General features: G+C 58.1%; 1 protein-coding gene across 1 annotated transcript in view; it reads left to right on the top strand.

Annotated features, from left to right (window-relative positions):
- Nucleotides 1-17,505, top strand: part of LOC144954137 (tubulin polyglutamylase TTLL13-like) — a gene marked incomplete at its 3' end in the record, with an annotated part of 42,691 nt that overhangs the window by 12,236 nt on the left and 12,950 nt on the right. The window contains exons 4-10 of the mRNA XM_078884699.1: nucleotides 1,427-1,548; nucleotides 3,606-3,665; nucleotides 3,882-3,905; nucleotides 4,019-4,152; nucleotides 8,689-8,872; nucleotides 11,324-11,467; nucleotides 15,345-15,430. Coding sequence (XP_078740825.1) covers nucleotides 1,427-1,548; nucleotides 3,606-3,665; nucleotides 3,882-3,905; nucleotides 4,019-4,152; nucleotides 8,689-8,872; nucleotides 11,324-11,467; nucleotides 15,345-15,430 — 754 coding nt within the window. The remainder of the gene's footprint in view (nucleotides 1-1,426; nucleotides 1,549-3,605; nucleotides 3,666-3,881; nucleotides 3,906-4,018; nucleotides 4,153-8,688; nucleotides 8,873-11,323; nucleotides 11,468-15,344; nucleotides 15,431-17,505) is intronic.

The raw sequence follows: 17,505 nt of genomic DNA, 5'->3' as shown, positions 1-17,505 counted from the left end.
GTGTGGATCAATCAACTTCAAGGACAGTGCATACATTATCAGAGTTATGTTCTTTTGTTTGCATTATGACTGCAGGTATTGCGGTCTATGCAAACATGACTCCTTGTAAAAAGGTGTCAGTTTTGTTGCCAGATAGAAGGGTAAAGAACCAATTATCATATTTTTTACTGGCAAATGAGGTTCCCATAGCCCTGCTAGAGGCTACCTGGGGGAGCTTTGTCTGTGTGTACATCATAGGTGGTGCTACTCGCTACTAACAGCACTTGCCCCTACAGCCCTGCTAGAGGCTACCTGGGGGGAGCTTTGTCTGTGTGTCTGTGTGACAGCACTTGCCCCTACAACCCTGCTAGAGGCTACCTGGGGGATCTTTGTCTGTGTAACAGCACTTGCCCCTACAGCCCTGCTAGAGGCTACCTGGGGGGAGCTTTGTCTGTGTGTCTGTGTGACAGCACTTGCCCCTACAGCCCTGCTAGAGGCTACCTGGGGGGAGCTTTGTCTGTGTGTCTGTGTGACAGCACTTGCCCCTTCAGCCCTGCTAGAGGCTACCTGGGGTAGCTTTGTCTGTGTGTCTGTGTGACAGCACTTGCCCCTACAGCCCTGCTAGAGGCTACCTGGGGGATCTGTCTGTGTAACAGCACTTGCCCCTACAGCCCCTGCTAGAGGCTACCCAGGGTAGCTTTGTCTGTGTGTACATCATAGACCCCTAACATCACTTGCCCCTACAGCCCTGCTAGAGGCTACCTGGGGCAGCTTTGTCTGTGTGTGTCTAACACTGCACTTGCCCCTACAGCCCTGCCGGAGGCTACCCGGGGCAGCTTTGTCTCTAGCTTTGTCCCTATAGCCCTCAGCAGAGGTCGCAACCGGGTACCCGATACCCGGTACCCGTTTGCGACCCTGGTGCGGCCGGGTACGGCTAAGGAATCAAAACCCACCCGCGCCTGCAACGTGGCTTCATCCCAGAGGTCGCAATCAGGTACCCGATACCCGTACCCTACCCGTAACCCGGCCGGGGTACGGGTAGGGTACGGGTACGGCCGGGTACGGGTACGGCCGGGGTACGGGTAGGGTACGGGTACGGTATGGGTAGGGTACGGGTAGGGTACGGGTACGGCCGGGGTACGGGAAGGGTACGGGTACGGGTAGGGTATGGGTAGGGTACGGGTAGGGAACGGGTACGGCCGGGTACGGGTACGGCCGGGGTACGGGTAGGGTACGGGTACGGCCGGGTACGGGTACGGCCGGGTACGGGAAGGGTACGGGTACGACCGGGTACGGGTACGGCCGGGGTACGGGAAGGGTACGGGTACGGCCGGGGTACGGGTACGGCCGGGTACGGGAAGGGTACGGGTACGGCCGGGTACGGGTACGGCCGGGTACGGGTAGCCGGGTAAGGAATCAAAACCCGTGTGTGACCTCTGACCCTCAGTGAGGAGGGCAGCCCGGGCCCATGGCCTACACGAGGTGGCCCCCCACTCGGAGCGCTGGGCCCTCTGCTGGACCGACCTCTCCGTGGGCCTGGAGCGGGCCCTCAGCATGAAGGCCCACCAGGTGGTCGGCTGATAGAGACCCTGTGTCTCCTAGCCCCTCTCCTAGCCCCTCCTAGCCCCTCCTAGCCCCCCCTGTGTCTCCTAGCCCCCCCTGTGTCTCCTAGCCCCTGTGTCTCCTAGCCCCCCCTGTGTCTCCTAGCCCTCAGCATGAAGGCCCACCAGGTGGTCGGCTGATAGAGACCCCACCCTGTGTGTCTCCTAGCCCCTCCTGTGTCTCCTAGCCCATATCCTAGCCCCTCCTAGCACCTGACTCCTAGCCCCTGTGTCTCCTAGCCCCTCATGTGTCTCCTAGCCCCTCCTGTGTCTCCTAGCCCGTCTCCTAGCCCCCCCTGTGTCTCCTAGCCCTCAGCATGAAGGCCCACCAGGTGATCGGCTGATAGAGACCCTGTGTGTCTCCTAGCCCCTCCTGTGTCTCCTAGCCCATCTCCTAGCCCCTCCTAGCACCTGTCTCCTAGCCCCTGTGTCTCCTAGCCCCTCCTGTGTCTCCTAGCCCCTCCTGTGTCTCCTAGCCCGTCTCCTAGCCCCCCCTGTGTCTCCTAGCCCTCAGCATGAAGGCCCACCAGGTGATCGGCTGATGGAGACCCTGTGTCTCCTAGCCCCTCTCCTAGCCCCTCCTAGCCCCCCCCCCTGTGTCTCCTAGCCCCCCCCCCCTGTGTCTCCTAGCCCCCCCTGTGTCTCCTAGCCCTCAGCATGAAGGCCCACCAGGTGATCGGCTGATAGAGCCCCCACCCTGTGTCTCCTAGCCCGTCTCCTAGCCCATCTCCTAGCCCCCCCTGTGTCTCCTAGCCCATCTCCTAGCCCCCCCCTGTGTCTCCTAGCCCATCTCCTAGCCCCTCCTAGCCCCTGTGTCTCCTAGCCCTCAGCATGAAGGCCCACCAGGTGATCGGCTGATAGACCCCCTGTGTGTCTCCTAGCCCCTCTCCTAGCCCCTCCTAGCCCCTGTGTCTCCTAGCCCCTCCTAGCCCGTCTCCTAGCCCCTGTGTCTCTCTCTCTACCCCCTGTCTAGACGGTGAATCACTTCCCCGGCATGGTGCAGCTCTGCAGGAAAGACTGCCTGTGTCTCCTAGCCCCTCCTAGCCCGTCTCCTAGCCCCTCCTAGCCCCTCCTAGCCCCTCCTAGCCCCTCCTAGCCCGTCTCCTAGCCCCTGTGTCTCTCTACCCCCTGTCTAGACGGTGAATCACTTCCCCGGCATGGTGGAGCTCTGCAGAAAGGACTGCCTGTGTCTCCTAGCCCCTCCTAGCCCCTCCTAGCCCCTCCTAGCCCCTGTCTCTCTCTCTGCCCCCTGTCTAGACGGTGAATCACTTCCCAGGCATGGTGGAGCTCTGCAGAAAGGACTGCCTGTGTCTCCTAGCCCCTCCTAGCCCGTCTCTTAGCCCCTCCTAGCCCCTCCTAGCCCCTCCTAGCCCCTGTCTCTCTCTCTGCCCCCTGTGTAGACGGTGAACCACTTCCCCGGCATGGTGCAGCTCTGCAGGAAAGGACTGCCTGTGTCTCCTAGCCCCTCCTAGCCCGTCTCCTAGCCCCTCCTAGCCCCTCCTAGCCCGTCTCCTAGCCCCTGTGTGTCTCTCTCTACCCCCTGTCTAGACGGTGAATCACTTCCCCGGCATGGTGCAGCTCTGCAGGAAAGACTGCCTGTATCTCCTAGCCCCTCCTAGCCCGTCCTAGCCCATCTCCTAGCCCCTCCTAGCCCGTCTCCTAGCCCCTGTGTCTCTCTCTCTCTGCCCCCTGTGTAGACGGTGAACCACTTCCCCGGCATGGTGCAGCTCTGCAGAAAGGACTGCCTGTGTCTCCTAGCCCGTCTCTTAGCCCGTCTCTTAGCCCCTCCTAGCCACTCCTAGCCCCTCCTAGCCCTTCCTAGCCCCTGTGTGTCTCTCTCTGCCCCCTGTGTAGACGGTGAACCACTTCCCCGGCATGGTGCAGCTTTGCAGAAAGGACTGCCTGTGTCTCCTAGCCCGTCTCTTAGCCCCTCCTAGCCCCTCCTAGCCCGTCTCCTAGCCCGTCTCTTAGCCCCTCCTAGCCCGTCTCCTAGCCCCTGTGTGTCTCTCTCTGCGCCCTGTGTAGACGGTGAACCACTTCCCCGGCATGGTGCAGCTCTGCAGGAAAGACTGCCTGTGTCTCCTAGCCCGTCTCCTAGCCCGTCTCCTAGCCCCTCCTAGCCCGTCTCCTAGCCCCTGTGTGTCTCTCTCTGCCCCCTGTGTAGACGGTGAACCACTTCCCCGGCATGGTGCAGCTCTGCAGGAAAGACTGCCTGTGTCTCCTAGCCCGTCTCCTAGCCCCTCCTAGCCCCTCCTAGCCCGTCTCCTAGCCCCTGTGTGTCTCTCTCTGCCCCCTGTGTAGACGGTGAACCACTTCCCCGGCATGGTGCAGCTCTGCAGGAAAGACTGCCTGTGTCTCCTAGCCCGTCTCCTAGCCCCTCCTAGCCCCTCCTAGCCCGTCTCCTAGCCCCTGTGTGTCTCTCTCTGCCCCCTGTGTAGACGGTGAACCACTTCCCCGGCATGGTGCAGCTCTGCAGGAAAGACTGCCTGGCCAGGAACATGCAACGAATGCGTCGGCTGCTACCCAGTGTCTACTCGGAGAGCGTCCCTCGTACCTGGTGCCTGCCTCACGAGTACGCCGTGTGCAAAAGCCGATGAGCCGTGAAGCTCTTTGCACACGCCAAAGACGAAGGTCCCCCGTGTAGCCTTAACAGACTGTTAGGGGCAAGTGCTGTTAGCGAGCAGCACCTGTGAAGGCTACCGGCACTGTGGCACACGAGGGGGGTGGGTGGCCAGCACCACGCCCGGCCGCCTTTGTCTCCCCAGTGCTGGCGATGTTTACTACACACCGCTACACCAGGTACTCATTTGAGGCTGAGTCGACCTAGGGGAGGCCCGGGACCGGTTCAGATAATTGCCACTGATGTTGGCAGTGAGCGGGAATCGAACCCGTGTCGCCGGGTTCATAGCGCAGCGCGCTAACCACTACACCACCGCTCCCCACACACACACTGCACTTGGCCCTGCAGCCCTGCTAGAGGCTACCTGGGGGAGCTTTGTCTCTGTGTGTGTCTAACACTGCACTTGGCCCTGCAGCCCTGCTAGAGGCTACCTGGGGGAGCTTTGTCTGTGTGTGTGTCTAACACTGCACTTGGCCCTACAGCCCTGCTAGAGGCTACCTGGGGGAGCTTTATCTGTGTGTGTGTCTAACACTGCACTTGGCCCTACAGCCCTGCTAGAGGCTACCTGGGGGAGCTTTATCTGTGTGTGTGTCTGTGTGTGTGTCTGTGTGTGTATCTGTGTGTGTGTCTGTGTGTGTCTCTGTGTGTGTGTCTGTGTGTGTCTCTGTGTGTGTGTCTGTGTGTGTTTGTCTGTGTCTCTGTATACCTTTGTGTGTGTCTCTGCCTGTGTGTGTGTCTGTGTGTGTGTCTGTGTGTGTGTCTGTGTGTGTCTCTGTGTGCGTGTCTGTGTGTGTCTCTGTGTGTGTGTCTGTGTGTGTTTGTCTGTGTCTCTGTATACCTTTGTGTGTGTCTCTGCCTGTGTGTGTGTCTGTGTGTGTGTCTGTGTGTGTGTCTGTGTGTGTGTCTCTGTGTGCGTGTCTGTGTGTGTCTCTGTGTGTGTGTCTGTGTGTGTTTGTCTGTGTCTCTGTATACCTTTGTGTGTGTCTCTGCCTGTGTGTGTGTCTGTGTGTGTGTCTGTGTGTGTGTCTGTGTGTGTCTCTGTGTGCGTGTCTGTGTGTGTCTCTGTGTGTGTGTCTGTGTGTGTTTGTCTGTGTCTCTGTATACCTTTGTGTGTGTCTCTGCCTGTGTGTGTGTCTGTGTGTGTGTCTGTGTGTGTGTCTGTGTGTGTGTCTGTGTGCGTGTCTGTGTGTGTCTCTGTGTGTGTGTCTGTGTGTGTTTGTCTGTGTCTCTGTATACCTTTGTGTGTGTCTCTGCCTGTGTGTGTGTCTGTGTGTGTGTCTGTGTGTGTGTCTCTGTGTTGACTACCTCGCCTGGTCTACAGGAGGTCGTGGGTTCTATCCCAGACCCTGACGATACCTTCTGCTGCTGCTGCTGTATATTTGGAGTCTGCGTCTTTCTCTCTCTACCCCCTCTCTCTCTACCCCCTCTCTCTCTACCCCCTCTCTCTCTACCCCCTCTCTCTCTACCCCCTCTCTCTCTCTACCCCCCCCTCTCTACCCCCTCTCTCTCTACCCCCTCTCTCTCTACCCCCTCTCTCTCTACCCCCTCTCTTTCTACCCCCTCTCTCTCTCTACCCCCCCCCTCTCTACCCCCTCTCTCTCTACCCCCTCTCTCTCTACCCCCTCTCTCTCTACCCCCTCACTCTCTACCCCCTCTCTCTCTACCCCCTCTCTCTCTACCCCCTCTCTCTCTACCCCCCTCTCTCTCTACCCCCCTCTCTCTCTACCCCCTCTCTCTCTACCCCCTCTCGCTCTACCCCCTCTCTCTCTACCCCCTCTCTCTCTCTCTACCCCCTCTCTCTCTACCCCCTCTCTCTACCCCCTCTCTCTCTACCCCCTCTCTCTCTACCCCCTCTCTCTCTCTCTACCCCCTCTCTCTCTCTCTACCCCCTCTCTCTCTACCCCCTCTCTCTACCCCCTCTCTCTCTACCCCCTCTCTCTCTACCCCCTCTCTCTCTACCCCCTCTCTCTCTACCCCCCCCTCTCTACCCCCTCTCTCTACCCCCTCTCTCTACCCCCTCTCTCTCTACCCCCCTCTCTCTCTACCCCCTCTCTCTCTACCCCCCCCTCTCCCCCCTCTCTCTCTACCCCCTCTCTCTCTACCCCCTCTCTCTCTACCCCCTCTCTCTCTACCCCCTCTCTCTCTACCCCCTCTCTCTCTACCCCCTCTCTCTCTACCCCCTCTCTCTCTACCCCCTCTCTCTCTACCCCCTCTCTCTCTACCCCCTCTCTCTCTACCCCCCTCTCTCTCTACCCCCCTCTCTCTCTACCCCCCCTCTCTCCCCCCTCTCTCTCTACCCCCTCTCTCTCTACCCCCCTCTCTCTCTACCCCCCTCTCTCTCTACCCCCTCTCTCTCTACCCCCCTCTCTCTCTACCCCCTCTCTCTCTACCCCCTCTCTCTCTACCCCCTCTCTCTCTACCCCCTCTCTCTCTACCCCCTCTCTCTCTACCCCCCTCTCTCTCTACCCCCCTCTCTCTCTACCCCCCTCTCTCTCTACCCCCCTCTCTCTCTACCCCCCTCTCTCTCTACCCCCCTCTCTCTCTACCCCCTCTCTCTCTACCCCCTCTCTCTCTCTCTACCCCCTCTCTCTCTACCCCCTCTCTCTCTCTCTACCCCCCTCTCTCTCTACCCCCTCACTCTCTACCCCCCCCTCTCTCTACCCCCACTCTCTCTACCCCCTCTCACTCTACCCCCTCTCACTCACTCAACCCCCCACTCTCACACACTACCCCCCACTCACCTCTCTACCCCCCACTCTCTCTACCCCCCCTCACACTCTACCCCCCTCACTCACTACCCCCTCACTCTCTACCCCCCTCTCTCTCTACCCCCCTCTCTCACTCACAACCCCCTCACTCTCACTCTACCCCCCTCTCTCTCTACCCCCTCTCTCTCTACCCCCCTCTCTCTACCCCCTCTCTCTACCCCCTCTCTCTCTACCCCCTCTCTCTCTACCCCCCTCTCTCTCTACCCCCCTCTCTCACTACCCCCTCTCTCTCTACCCCCCTCTCTCTCTACCCCCTCTCTCTCTCTACCCCCCTCTCTCTCTACCCCCTCTCTCTCTACCCCCCTCTCTCTCTACCCCCTCTCTCTCTACCCCCACTCTCTCTACCCCCCCCACTCCCCCCACTCTCTCTACCCCCTCTCTCTCTCTACCCCCTCTCTCTACCCCTCACTCTCTACCCCCCCTCTCTCTACCCCCCTCTCCACCCCCCCTCTCCCCCTCTCTCTACCCCCTCTCTCTCTACCCCCTCTCTCATCTACCCCCTCTCTCTCAACCCCCCTCTCTCTCTACCCCCCCTCTCTCTCTACCCCCCCCCCCTCTCTACCCCCCTCTACCCCCCTCTCTCTCTACCCCCTCTCTCTCTACTCTACCCCCCCCCCTCTCTCTCTCTCTCTACCCCCCCCCTCTCTACCCCCTCTCTACCCCCTCTCTCTCTACCCCTTCTCTCTACCCCCTCTCTACCCTACCCCCCTCTCTCCACCCCTCTCTCTCTACCCCCCTCTCTACCCCCCCCCCCCTCTCTACCCCCTCTTTCTACCCCCCCTCTCCCCCCCTCTCTCTCTACCCCCTTTCTCTCTACCCCCCCCCTCTCTCTACCCCCCCCCCTCTCTCTACCCCCCCCCCCCCTCTCTCTCTACCCCCTTTCTCTCTACCCCCCCCCTCTCTCTACCCCCCCCCCTCTCTCTCTCTCTCTACCCCCCCCCCCTCTCTACCCCCTCTCTACCCCCTCTCTCTCTACCCCTTCTCTCTACCCCCTCTCTACCCTACCCCCTCTCTCCACCCCTCTCTCTCTACCCCCTCTCTACCCCCCCCCCCCCCCTCTCTACCCCCTCTTTCTACCCCCTCTCTCTACCCCCCTCTCTCTCTCTACCCCCTCTCTCTCCACCCCCTCTCTACCCCCCCTCTCCCCCCTCTCTCTCTACCCCCTTTCTCTCTACCCCCCCCTCTCTCTACCCCCCCCCCCTCTCTCTACCCCCCCCCCCCCTCTCTCTACCCCCTCTACCCCCCTCTCTACCCCCTCTCCACCCCCGACCCCCCCTCTCTCTCTACCCCCTCTCTCTCTACCCCTTCTCTCTACCCCCTCTCTACCCTACCCCCTCTCTCCACCCCTCTCTCTCTACCCCCTCTCTACCCCCCCCCCCTCACTACCCCCTCTTTCTACCCCCTCTCTCTACCCCCCTCTCTCTCTCTACCCCCTCTCTCTCCACCCCCTCTCTACCCCCCCTCTCCCCCCTCTCTCTCTACCCCCTTTCTCTCTACCCCCCCCTCTCTCTACCCCCCCCCCTCTCTCTACCCCCCCCCCTCTCTCTACCCCCTCTACCCCCCCTCTCTACCCCCTCTCCACCCCCGACCCCCCCTCTCTCTCTACCCCCTCTCTCTCTACCCCCCCCTCTCTCTACCCCCCCCTCTCTCTCTACCCTCTCTCTACCCCCTCTCTACCCCCTCTCTACCCCCCCCCTCTCTCTCTCTCCCCGTGAGCCAGCCGAGGCAAGTTGCTCTCCTGGTGCAGGGAGAAGGGCAGCACCACGAGTGGCTTGGGCAGTGGCCGGGTCTTCATCGTCAAGCCGCACAACGGATGTCAGGGCCGGGGGATCTTCCTGACTCGGTCACCAGGCACGGACACGCAGCCCTTGGACAGGGCCGTGTGTCAAGAGTACATCGCCAGGGTATATACCTACCCCTAGATACACACATAACCCTACATACACACACCTACATACACATACACACACCTACTGACTCGGACACCAGGCACGGACACGCAGCCCTTGGACAGGGCCGTGTGTCAAGAGTACATCGCCAGGGTATATACCTACCTCTACATACACCAGAGGTGGGACAAAGTCATTGTTATGCAAGTCCAAGTCGAGTCGCAAGTCATCAAATTCATGACTCGAGTCTGACTCGAGTCCAAGTCACATGACTCGAGTCCACACCTCTGACATACACACCCCTATACATACACACACACACACATACCTCAAGATACACACACCTATACTCCTGCATACACATACCTAGATACACACACACACATCTACATACACACACACACATACCTCTGGATACACACACCTATACTCCTGCATACACATACCTAGATACACACACACACATCTACATACACACACACACACATACCTCTACACACACACACACACATACCCCTAGATACACACACATACTCCTACATACACACACACATACTCTACACACAGCCCTTGGACAGGGCCGTGTGTCAAGAGTACATCGCCAGGGTATATACCTACCCCTAGATACACACACATACCTCTACGTACACACATAACCCTACATACACACACCTACATACACATACACACACCTACTGACTCGGACACCAGGCACGGACACGCAGCCCTTGGACAAGGCCGTGTGTCAAGAGTACATCGCCAGGGTACGCACATACCCCTAGATACACACACATACCTCTACATACACACATACCCCTACATACACACACCTACATACACATACACACACCTACTGACTCGGACACCAGGCACGGACACGCAGCCCTTGGACAGGGCCGTGTGTCAAGAGTACATCGCCAGGGTATATACCTACCCCTAGATACACACACATACCTCTACATACACACATAACCCTACATACACACACCTACATACACATACACACACCTACTGACTCGGACACCAGGCACGGACACGCAGCCCTTGGACAGGACCGTGTGTCAAGAGTACATCGCCAGGGTATGCACATACCTCTACACACACACCCCTAGATACACACACCTACCCCTACATACACACACACACACACATCTACCTACATGCACACATAACCCTAGACACACACACACCTATACATACACACACACACATACCCCTACATACACACACCTACATACACACACACACCTACATACACACACACACACCTCTACACACACACACCTACTACTGCTGCTACTACTACTAACTACTACTGCTGATGCTACTGTAGGGGTGTTAGAGAGCGAGCCGATATGCATGGCAGCTTATGCGAAACAAACACAGTGGGCGGGGCTACGTGAGTGCACCGGGGGGCGGGGTGCTCTCAACGACGTCCGCACCAGGCAGCCCGGAGCCCCACCCCTCAGCGGGGGTTGAGTATAAAGGGGGATGTGTCAGAGGGCTCGGGGCAGAATGTTAAAGCTAAACGAGTGAAGAGCGAAGATCGTCCAGCTAGAGCCCTGGACTCCCCTGGGACGCCGCCCTTGTCAGGGCCGCGCAGGACCGAGCCAGCGGCGTGGTCCCGAGAACCAGAGCCAGTGCTCTGGGACTCCGGGTACCGTAGCCCGACTTACCAGTGTCGAGCCAGACAGCCTCCCCTAGCCCGTTAGTGGAGGGCTAGGAGGTAGGTCGGAGATAGCTAGCAGTGTATTCCCAGCCCTTGTCAGGGCCGCGTAGGACCGAGCCAGCGGCGTGGTCCCGAGAACCAGAGCTAGTGCTCTGGGACTCCGGGTACCGTAGCCCGACGTACCAGTGTCGGGCCAGACAGCCTCCCCTAGCCCGTTAGTGGAGGGCTAGGAGGTAGGTCGGAGATAGCTAGCAGTGTATTCCCAGCTAGCCGGGTGAGGGGGCCGATACCCCCTCTAGTGTTGTACGTCCACAGTTGTGACTACTTGTACGGAATAAATACGTGTGCCTCACCAACGGTGTCCAAGAGTCATCAACGGTACTTCACTACTACTACTGCTGCTGCTAATGCTGATACTGCTGCTACGACTGCTACTACTGCTGCTACTTATGCTGCTGCTACTACTGCTGCTACTACTACTACTACGACTGCTACTACTGCTGCTACTACTACTACTACTGCTACAACTGCTGCTACTGCTGCTACTATTGATGCTGCCACTAATGCTGCTACTGCTGCTACTGCTGCTACTGCTGCTACTGATGTCGCTACTACTGCTACTACTGCTACTACTGCTACTACTACTGCTGCTAATACTGCTACAGCTGCTACTGATGCTGCTACTGATGTCGCTACTACTACTACTGATGCTGCTACTGCTGCTGCTACTGCTACTGATGCTGCTACTGTTGCTACTACTACTACTACTGATGCTACTACTGTTGCTGGTGCCACAGCCTCTGCTGCTGGGAGGGTACAAGTTTGATGCCCGGGTCTACGCCCTGCTCACCATGGTGGACCCACCCCGCATCTACGTGTACCGCGAGGGGCTGGCACGGCTCGCTACTCACCCCTACCGCTCACCCACCGCTCACAACATGGTGAGGGAGCCACTCGCCCACTCGCTCACCCACTCGCTCACTCACTCGCTCGCTCACCCTCTCGCTCACTCGCTCGCTCACCCTCTCGCTCACTCGCTCACCCTCTCGCTCACTCGCTCGCTCACCCTCTCGCTCACTCGCTCGCTCACTCGCTCACGCACTCGATCACCCACCCACTCGATCACTCACTCACTCACTCGCTCGCCCACCCACTCACTCAACCACCCACTCACTCACCCACTCGCTCACTCACTCACCCACCCACTCACTCACCCATTCGCTCACTCACCCACCCACTCACTCACCCACTCACTCACTCACTCACCCACCCACTCGCTCACTCGCTCACTCACTCGCTCACCCACTCACTCACCCACCCGCTCGCTCACTCACTCACCCACCCACTCGTCCACCTGCTCACCATGGTGGACCCACCCCGCATCTACATGTACCGCGAGGGGCTGGCACGGCTCGCTACTCACCCCTACCGCTCACCCACCGCTCACAACATGGTGAGGAGCCACTCACCCGCTCGCTCACTCATCCACCCACTCGCTCATCGCTCACCCACTCGCTCAATCACTCATTCGCTCGCTCACTCGCTCGCTCACTCATCCACCCACTCGCTCATCGCTCACCCACTCGCTCAATCACTCATTCGCTCGCTCACTCACTCACTCACCCGCTCATCACTCACTTGCTCGCTCACTCACTCACTCGCTCACTCACTCGCTCGCCCACCCACTCACTCACTCACTTGCTCACTCACCCACTCGCCCACTCGCTCACTCACTCACCCACTCGCTCGCTCGCCCACCCACTCGTTCACTCACTCGCTCGCTCATCCACTCGCTCACTCACTCGCTCGCTCATCCACCCACTCATTTATCTGCTCACTCACTCACTCACTCACCCACTCGCTCACCCACTCACTCACTCACTCACCCACTCGCTCACCCACCCGCTCGCTCACTCACTCGCTCACTCACTCGCTCACCTACCCACTCGCTCACTCACCCACCCACTCGCTCACTCACTCGCGCGCACACCCACTCGCTCACTCACTTGCTCACTCACCCACTCACTCACCCACTCACTCACTCACTCACCCACTCACTCACTCAGCCGCTCACTCGCTCATCGCTCACTCACTCACCCACTCGCTCACTCACTCGCTCGCCCACCCACTCGCTCACTCACTCATCCACTCGCTCGCTCGCCCACCCACTCGCTCACTCACTCGCTCACTCATCCACTCGCTCACTCACTCGCTCACCCACCCACTCGCTCGCTCACTCACCCACCCACTCATTCACCTGCTCACTCACTCACTCGCTCGCCCACTCACTCACCCACTCGCTCACCCACCCGCTCGCTCACTCACTCGCTCACTCACTCGCTCACCTACCCACTCGCTCACTCACCCACCCACTCGCTCACTCACTCGCGCGCACACCCACTCGCTCACTCACTTGCTCACTCACCCACTCACTCACCCACTCACTCACTCACCCACTCACTCACTCAGCCGCTCACTCGCTTATCGCTCACTCACTCACCCACTCGCTCACTCACTCGCTCGCCCACCCACTCGCTCACTCACTCGCTCACTCATCCACTCGCTCACTCACTCGCTTACCCACCCACTCGCTCGCTCACTCACCCACCCACCCACTCATTCACCTGCTCACTCACTCACTCGCTCGCCCACTCACTCACCCACTCGCTCACTCACTCGCTCACTCACTCGCTCACCTACCCACTCGCTCACTCACTCGCTCACCCACCCACTCGCTCACTCACTCGCTCGCCCACCCACTCGCTCACTCACTTGCTCACTCACCCACTCACTCACCCACTCACTCACTCACTCAGCCGCTCACACGCTCATCGCTCACTCACTCACCCACTCGCTCACTCACTCGCTCGCCCACCCACTCGCTCACTCACTCATCCACTCGCTCGCTCGCCCACCCACTCGCTCACTCACTCGCTCACTCATCCACTCGCTCACTCATCCACTCGCTCACTCACTCGCTCACCCACCCACTCGCTCGCTCACTCACCCACCCACTCGCTCATCACTCACTCACTCGCTCGCCCACTCACTCATCCACTCGCTCACTCACTCGCTCACCCACCCACTCGCTCGCTCACTCACCCACCCACTCGCTCATCACTCACTCACTCACTCGCTCGCCCACTCACTCACTCACTCGCTCACCCACCCACTCGCTCGCTCACTCACTCACCCACCCACTCGCTCATCACTCACTCACTCACTCACCCACTCACTCACTCACTCGCTTACTCACTCGCTCACTCATCCACTCGCTCACTCACTCGCTCACCCACCCACTCGCTCACTCACTCGCTCACCCACCCACCCACCCACCCACTCACTCATTCACTCACCCACTCGCTCACCCACTGGCTCACTCACTCGCTCACTCCATCACTCACTCGCTCACACACTCATTCGCCCACTCTGCTTGTGACTATAGCGTGTGGATGTCTATAGGTCTCTGTGGGTCTCTGTGGGTCTCTGTGGGTGTCTATGGGTCTCAATGGGTGTCTATGGGGGTCTCTGCGGGTGTCTGTGGGTGTCTATGGGTCTCTGTGGGTCTCTATGGGTCTCTGTGGGTGACTAGGATGACGCGTGGGTCTCTGTGGGTGTCTATGGGTCTCTATGGGTGTCTATGGGTCTCTGTGGGTGTTTATGGGTCTCTATGGGTGTCTATGGGTCTCTATGGGTGTCTATGGGTCTCTGTGGGTGTCTATGGGTCTCTATGGGTGTCTATGGGTCTCTGTGGGTGTCTATGGGTCTCTGTGGGTGTCTATGGGTCTCTGTGAGTGTCTATGGGTCTCTATGGGTCTTTGTAGGTGTCTATGGGTGTCTATGGGTCTCTGTGGGTGTCTATGGGTCTCTGTGGGTGTCTATGGGTCTCTGTGGGTGTCTATGGGTCTCTATGGGTGTCTGTGGGTCTCTGTGGGTATCTATGGGTCTCTATGGGTGTCTATGTGTCTCTGTGGGTGTCTATGGGTCTCTATGGGTGTCTGTGGGTCTCTGTGGGTGTCTATGGGTCTCTATGGGTGTTTATGTGTCTCTGTGGGTGTCTATGGGTCTCTGTGGATGTCTATGGGTCTCTGTGGGTGTCTATGGGTCTCTATGGGTGTTTATGGGTGTCTGTGGGTCTCTGTGGGTCTCTATGGGTCTCTATGGGTGTCTATGTGTCTCTGTGGGTGTCTATGGGTCTCTATGGGTGTCTGTGGGTCTCTGTGGGTGTCTATGGGTCTCTATGGGTGTTTATGTGTCTCTGTGGGTGTCTGGGTCTCTGTGGATGTCTATGGGTCTCTGTGGGTGTCTATGGGTCTCTATGGGTGTTTATGGGTGTCTGTGGGTCTCTGTGGGTCTCTATGGGTGTCTGTGGGTCTCTGTGGTGTCTAGGATGACGTGTGCATGTCTCTGTGTGTCTATGTGTCTCTATGGGTCTCTATGCATGTCTATGTGTGTCTAGGATGACGTGTGCATGTCTATGCGTCTCTGTGGGTCTCTATGTGTGTCTCTATGCATGTCTGTGTGTCTCTGCGGTGTCGAGGATGACGTGTGCATGTCTATGTGGGTCTCTATGCGTGTCTATGTGTCTCTGTGTGTCTCTGTGTGTCTCTATGGGTCTCAATGCATTTCTATGGGTGTCTAGAATGACGTGTGTGTCTCTGTGGTGTCTGTGTGTCTCTGTGTTGTTTAGGATGACGTGTGCATGTCTGTGTTTCTATGTGGGTCTCTATGGGTGTCTATGTGTCTCTATGCATGTCTCTGTGTCTCTGTGTTGTCTAGGATGACGTGTGCATGTCTGTGTGTCTCTGTGTTGTCTAGGATGACGTGTGCATGCACCTCACCAACTACGCCATCAACAAGCGCAGCGACGGGTTCGTGCGCGACGAGTCGACGGGCAGCAAGAGGTGACAGACGCACGGACCCAGCGACACGCACACACCTCATAGACACACGCACACACCTCATGGAGACCCTAGCACTGCCATAGAGACCCTAGCACTGTCATAGACACACACACACCTCATGGAGACCCTAGCACCCTCATAGACACGCACACACCTCATGGAGACCCTAGCACTGCCATAGAGACCCTAGCACTATCATAGACATACACACACCTCATGGAGACCCTAGCGCCCTCATAGACACGCACACACCTCATGGAGACCCTAGCGCCCTCATAGACACGCACACACCCTCATAGACACGCACACACCTCATGGAGACCCTAGCACTGTCATAGACATACACACACCCTCATAGACACGCACACACCTCATGGAGACCCTAGCACTGTCATAGACATACACACACCCTCATAGACACGCACACACCTCATGGAGACCCTAGCACTGTCATAGACATACACACACCCTCATAGACACGCACACATCTCATGGAGACCCTAGCGCCCTCATAGAGACCCTAGCACCCTCATAGACACACACACACCTCATGGAGACCCTAGCACCCTCATAGACATACACACACCTCATGGAGACCCTAGCGCCCTCATAGACACGCACACACCTCATGGAGACCCTAGCGCCCTCATAGACACGCACACACCCTCATAGACACGCACACACCTCATGGAGACCCTAGCACTGTCATAGACATACACACACCCTCATAGACACGCACACACCTCATGGAGACCCTAGCGCCCTCATAGAGACCCTAGCACCCTCATAGACACACACACACCTCATGGAGACCCTAGCACCCTCATAGACATACACACACCTCATGGAGACCCTAGCACCCTCATAGACACACACACACACCTCATGGAGACCCTAGCACCCTCATAGACACACACACACCTCATGGAGACCCTAGCACCCTCATAGACACACACACACCTCATAGAGACCCTAGCACCCTCATAGACACACACACACCTCATGGAGACCCTAGCACTGTCATAGACATACACACACCTCATGGAGACCCTAGCACCCTCATAGACACACACACACCTCATGGAGACCCTAGTGCCCTCATAGACACACACACCCTCATAGAGACCCTAGTGCCCTCATAGACACACACACACCTCATGGAGACCCTAGCACCCTCATAGACACACACACACCTCATGGAGACCCTAGCACCCTCATAGACACACACACACCTCATGGAGACCCTAGCACCCTCATAGACACACACACACCTCATGGAGACCCTAGCGCCCTCATAGACACACACACACCTCATAGAGACCCTAGTGCCCTCATAGACACACACACCCTCATAGAGACCCTAGTGCCCTCATAGACACACACACACCTCATGGAGACCCTAGCACCCTCATAGACACACACACACCTCATGGAGACCCTAGCACCCTCATAGACACACACACACACCTCATGGAGACCCTAGCACCCTCATAGACACACACACCCTCATAGAGACCCTAGTGCCCTCATAGACACACACACACCTCATGGAGACCCTAGCACCCTCATAGACACACACACACCTCATGGAGACCCTAGCGCCCTCATAGACACACACACACCTCATGGAGACCCTAGCGCCCTCATAGACACACACACCCTCATAGAGACCCTAGTGCCCTCATAGACACACACACACCTCATAGAGACCCTAGCACCATCATAGACACACACACACCTCATAGAGACCCTAGCACCATCATAGACACACACACACCCTCATAGAGACCCTAGCACCCTCATAGACACACACACACCTCATAGAGACCCTAGCACCATCATAGACACGCACACACCTCATAGAGACCCTAGCACCATCATAGACACACACACACCTCATAGAGACCCTAGCACCATCATAGACACACACACACACCTCATAGAGACCCTAGCACCATCATAGACACACACACACCTCATAGAGACCCTAGCACCATCATAGACACACACACACACCTCATAGAGACCCTAGCACCATCATAGACACACACACACCTCATAGAGACCCTAGCACC

This window comes from Lampetra fluviatilis, unplaced genomic scaffold (assembly GCF_964198595.1).
Source record: "Lampetra fluviatilis unplaced genomic scaffold, kcLamFluv1.1 SCAFFOLD_228, whole genome shotgun sequence".
Classification (NCBI taxonomy): domain Eukaryota; kingdom Metazoa; phylum Chordata; class Hyperoartia; order Petromyzontiformes; family Petromyzontidae; genus Lampetra; species Lampetra fluviatilis.
Note: the sequence above shows the minus strand (reverse complement) of the source record. Positions and strands in the feature narration are given on the sequence as shown.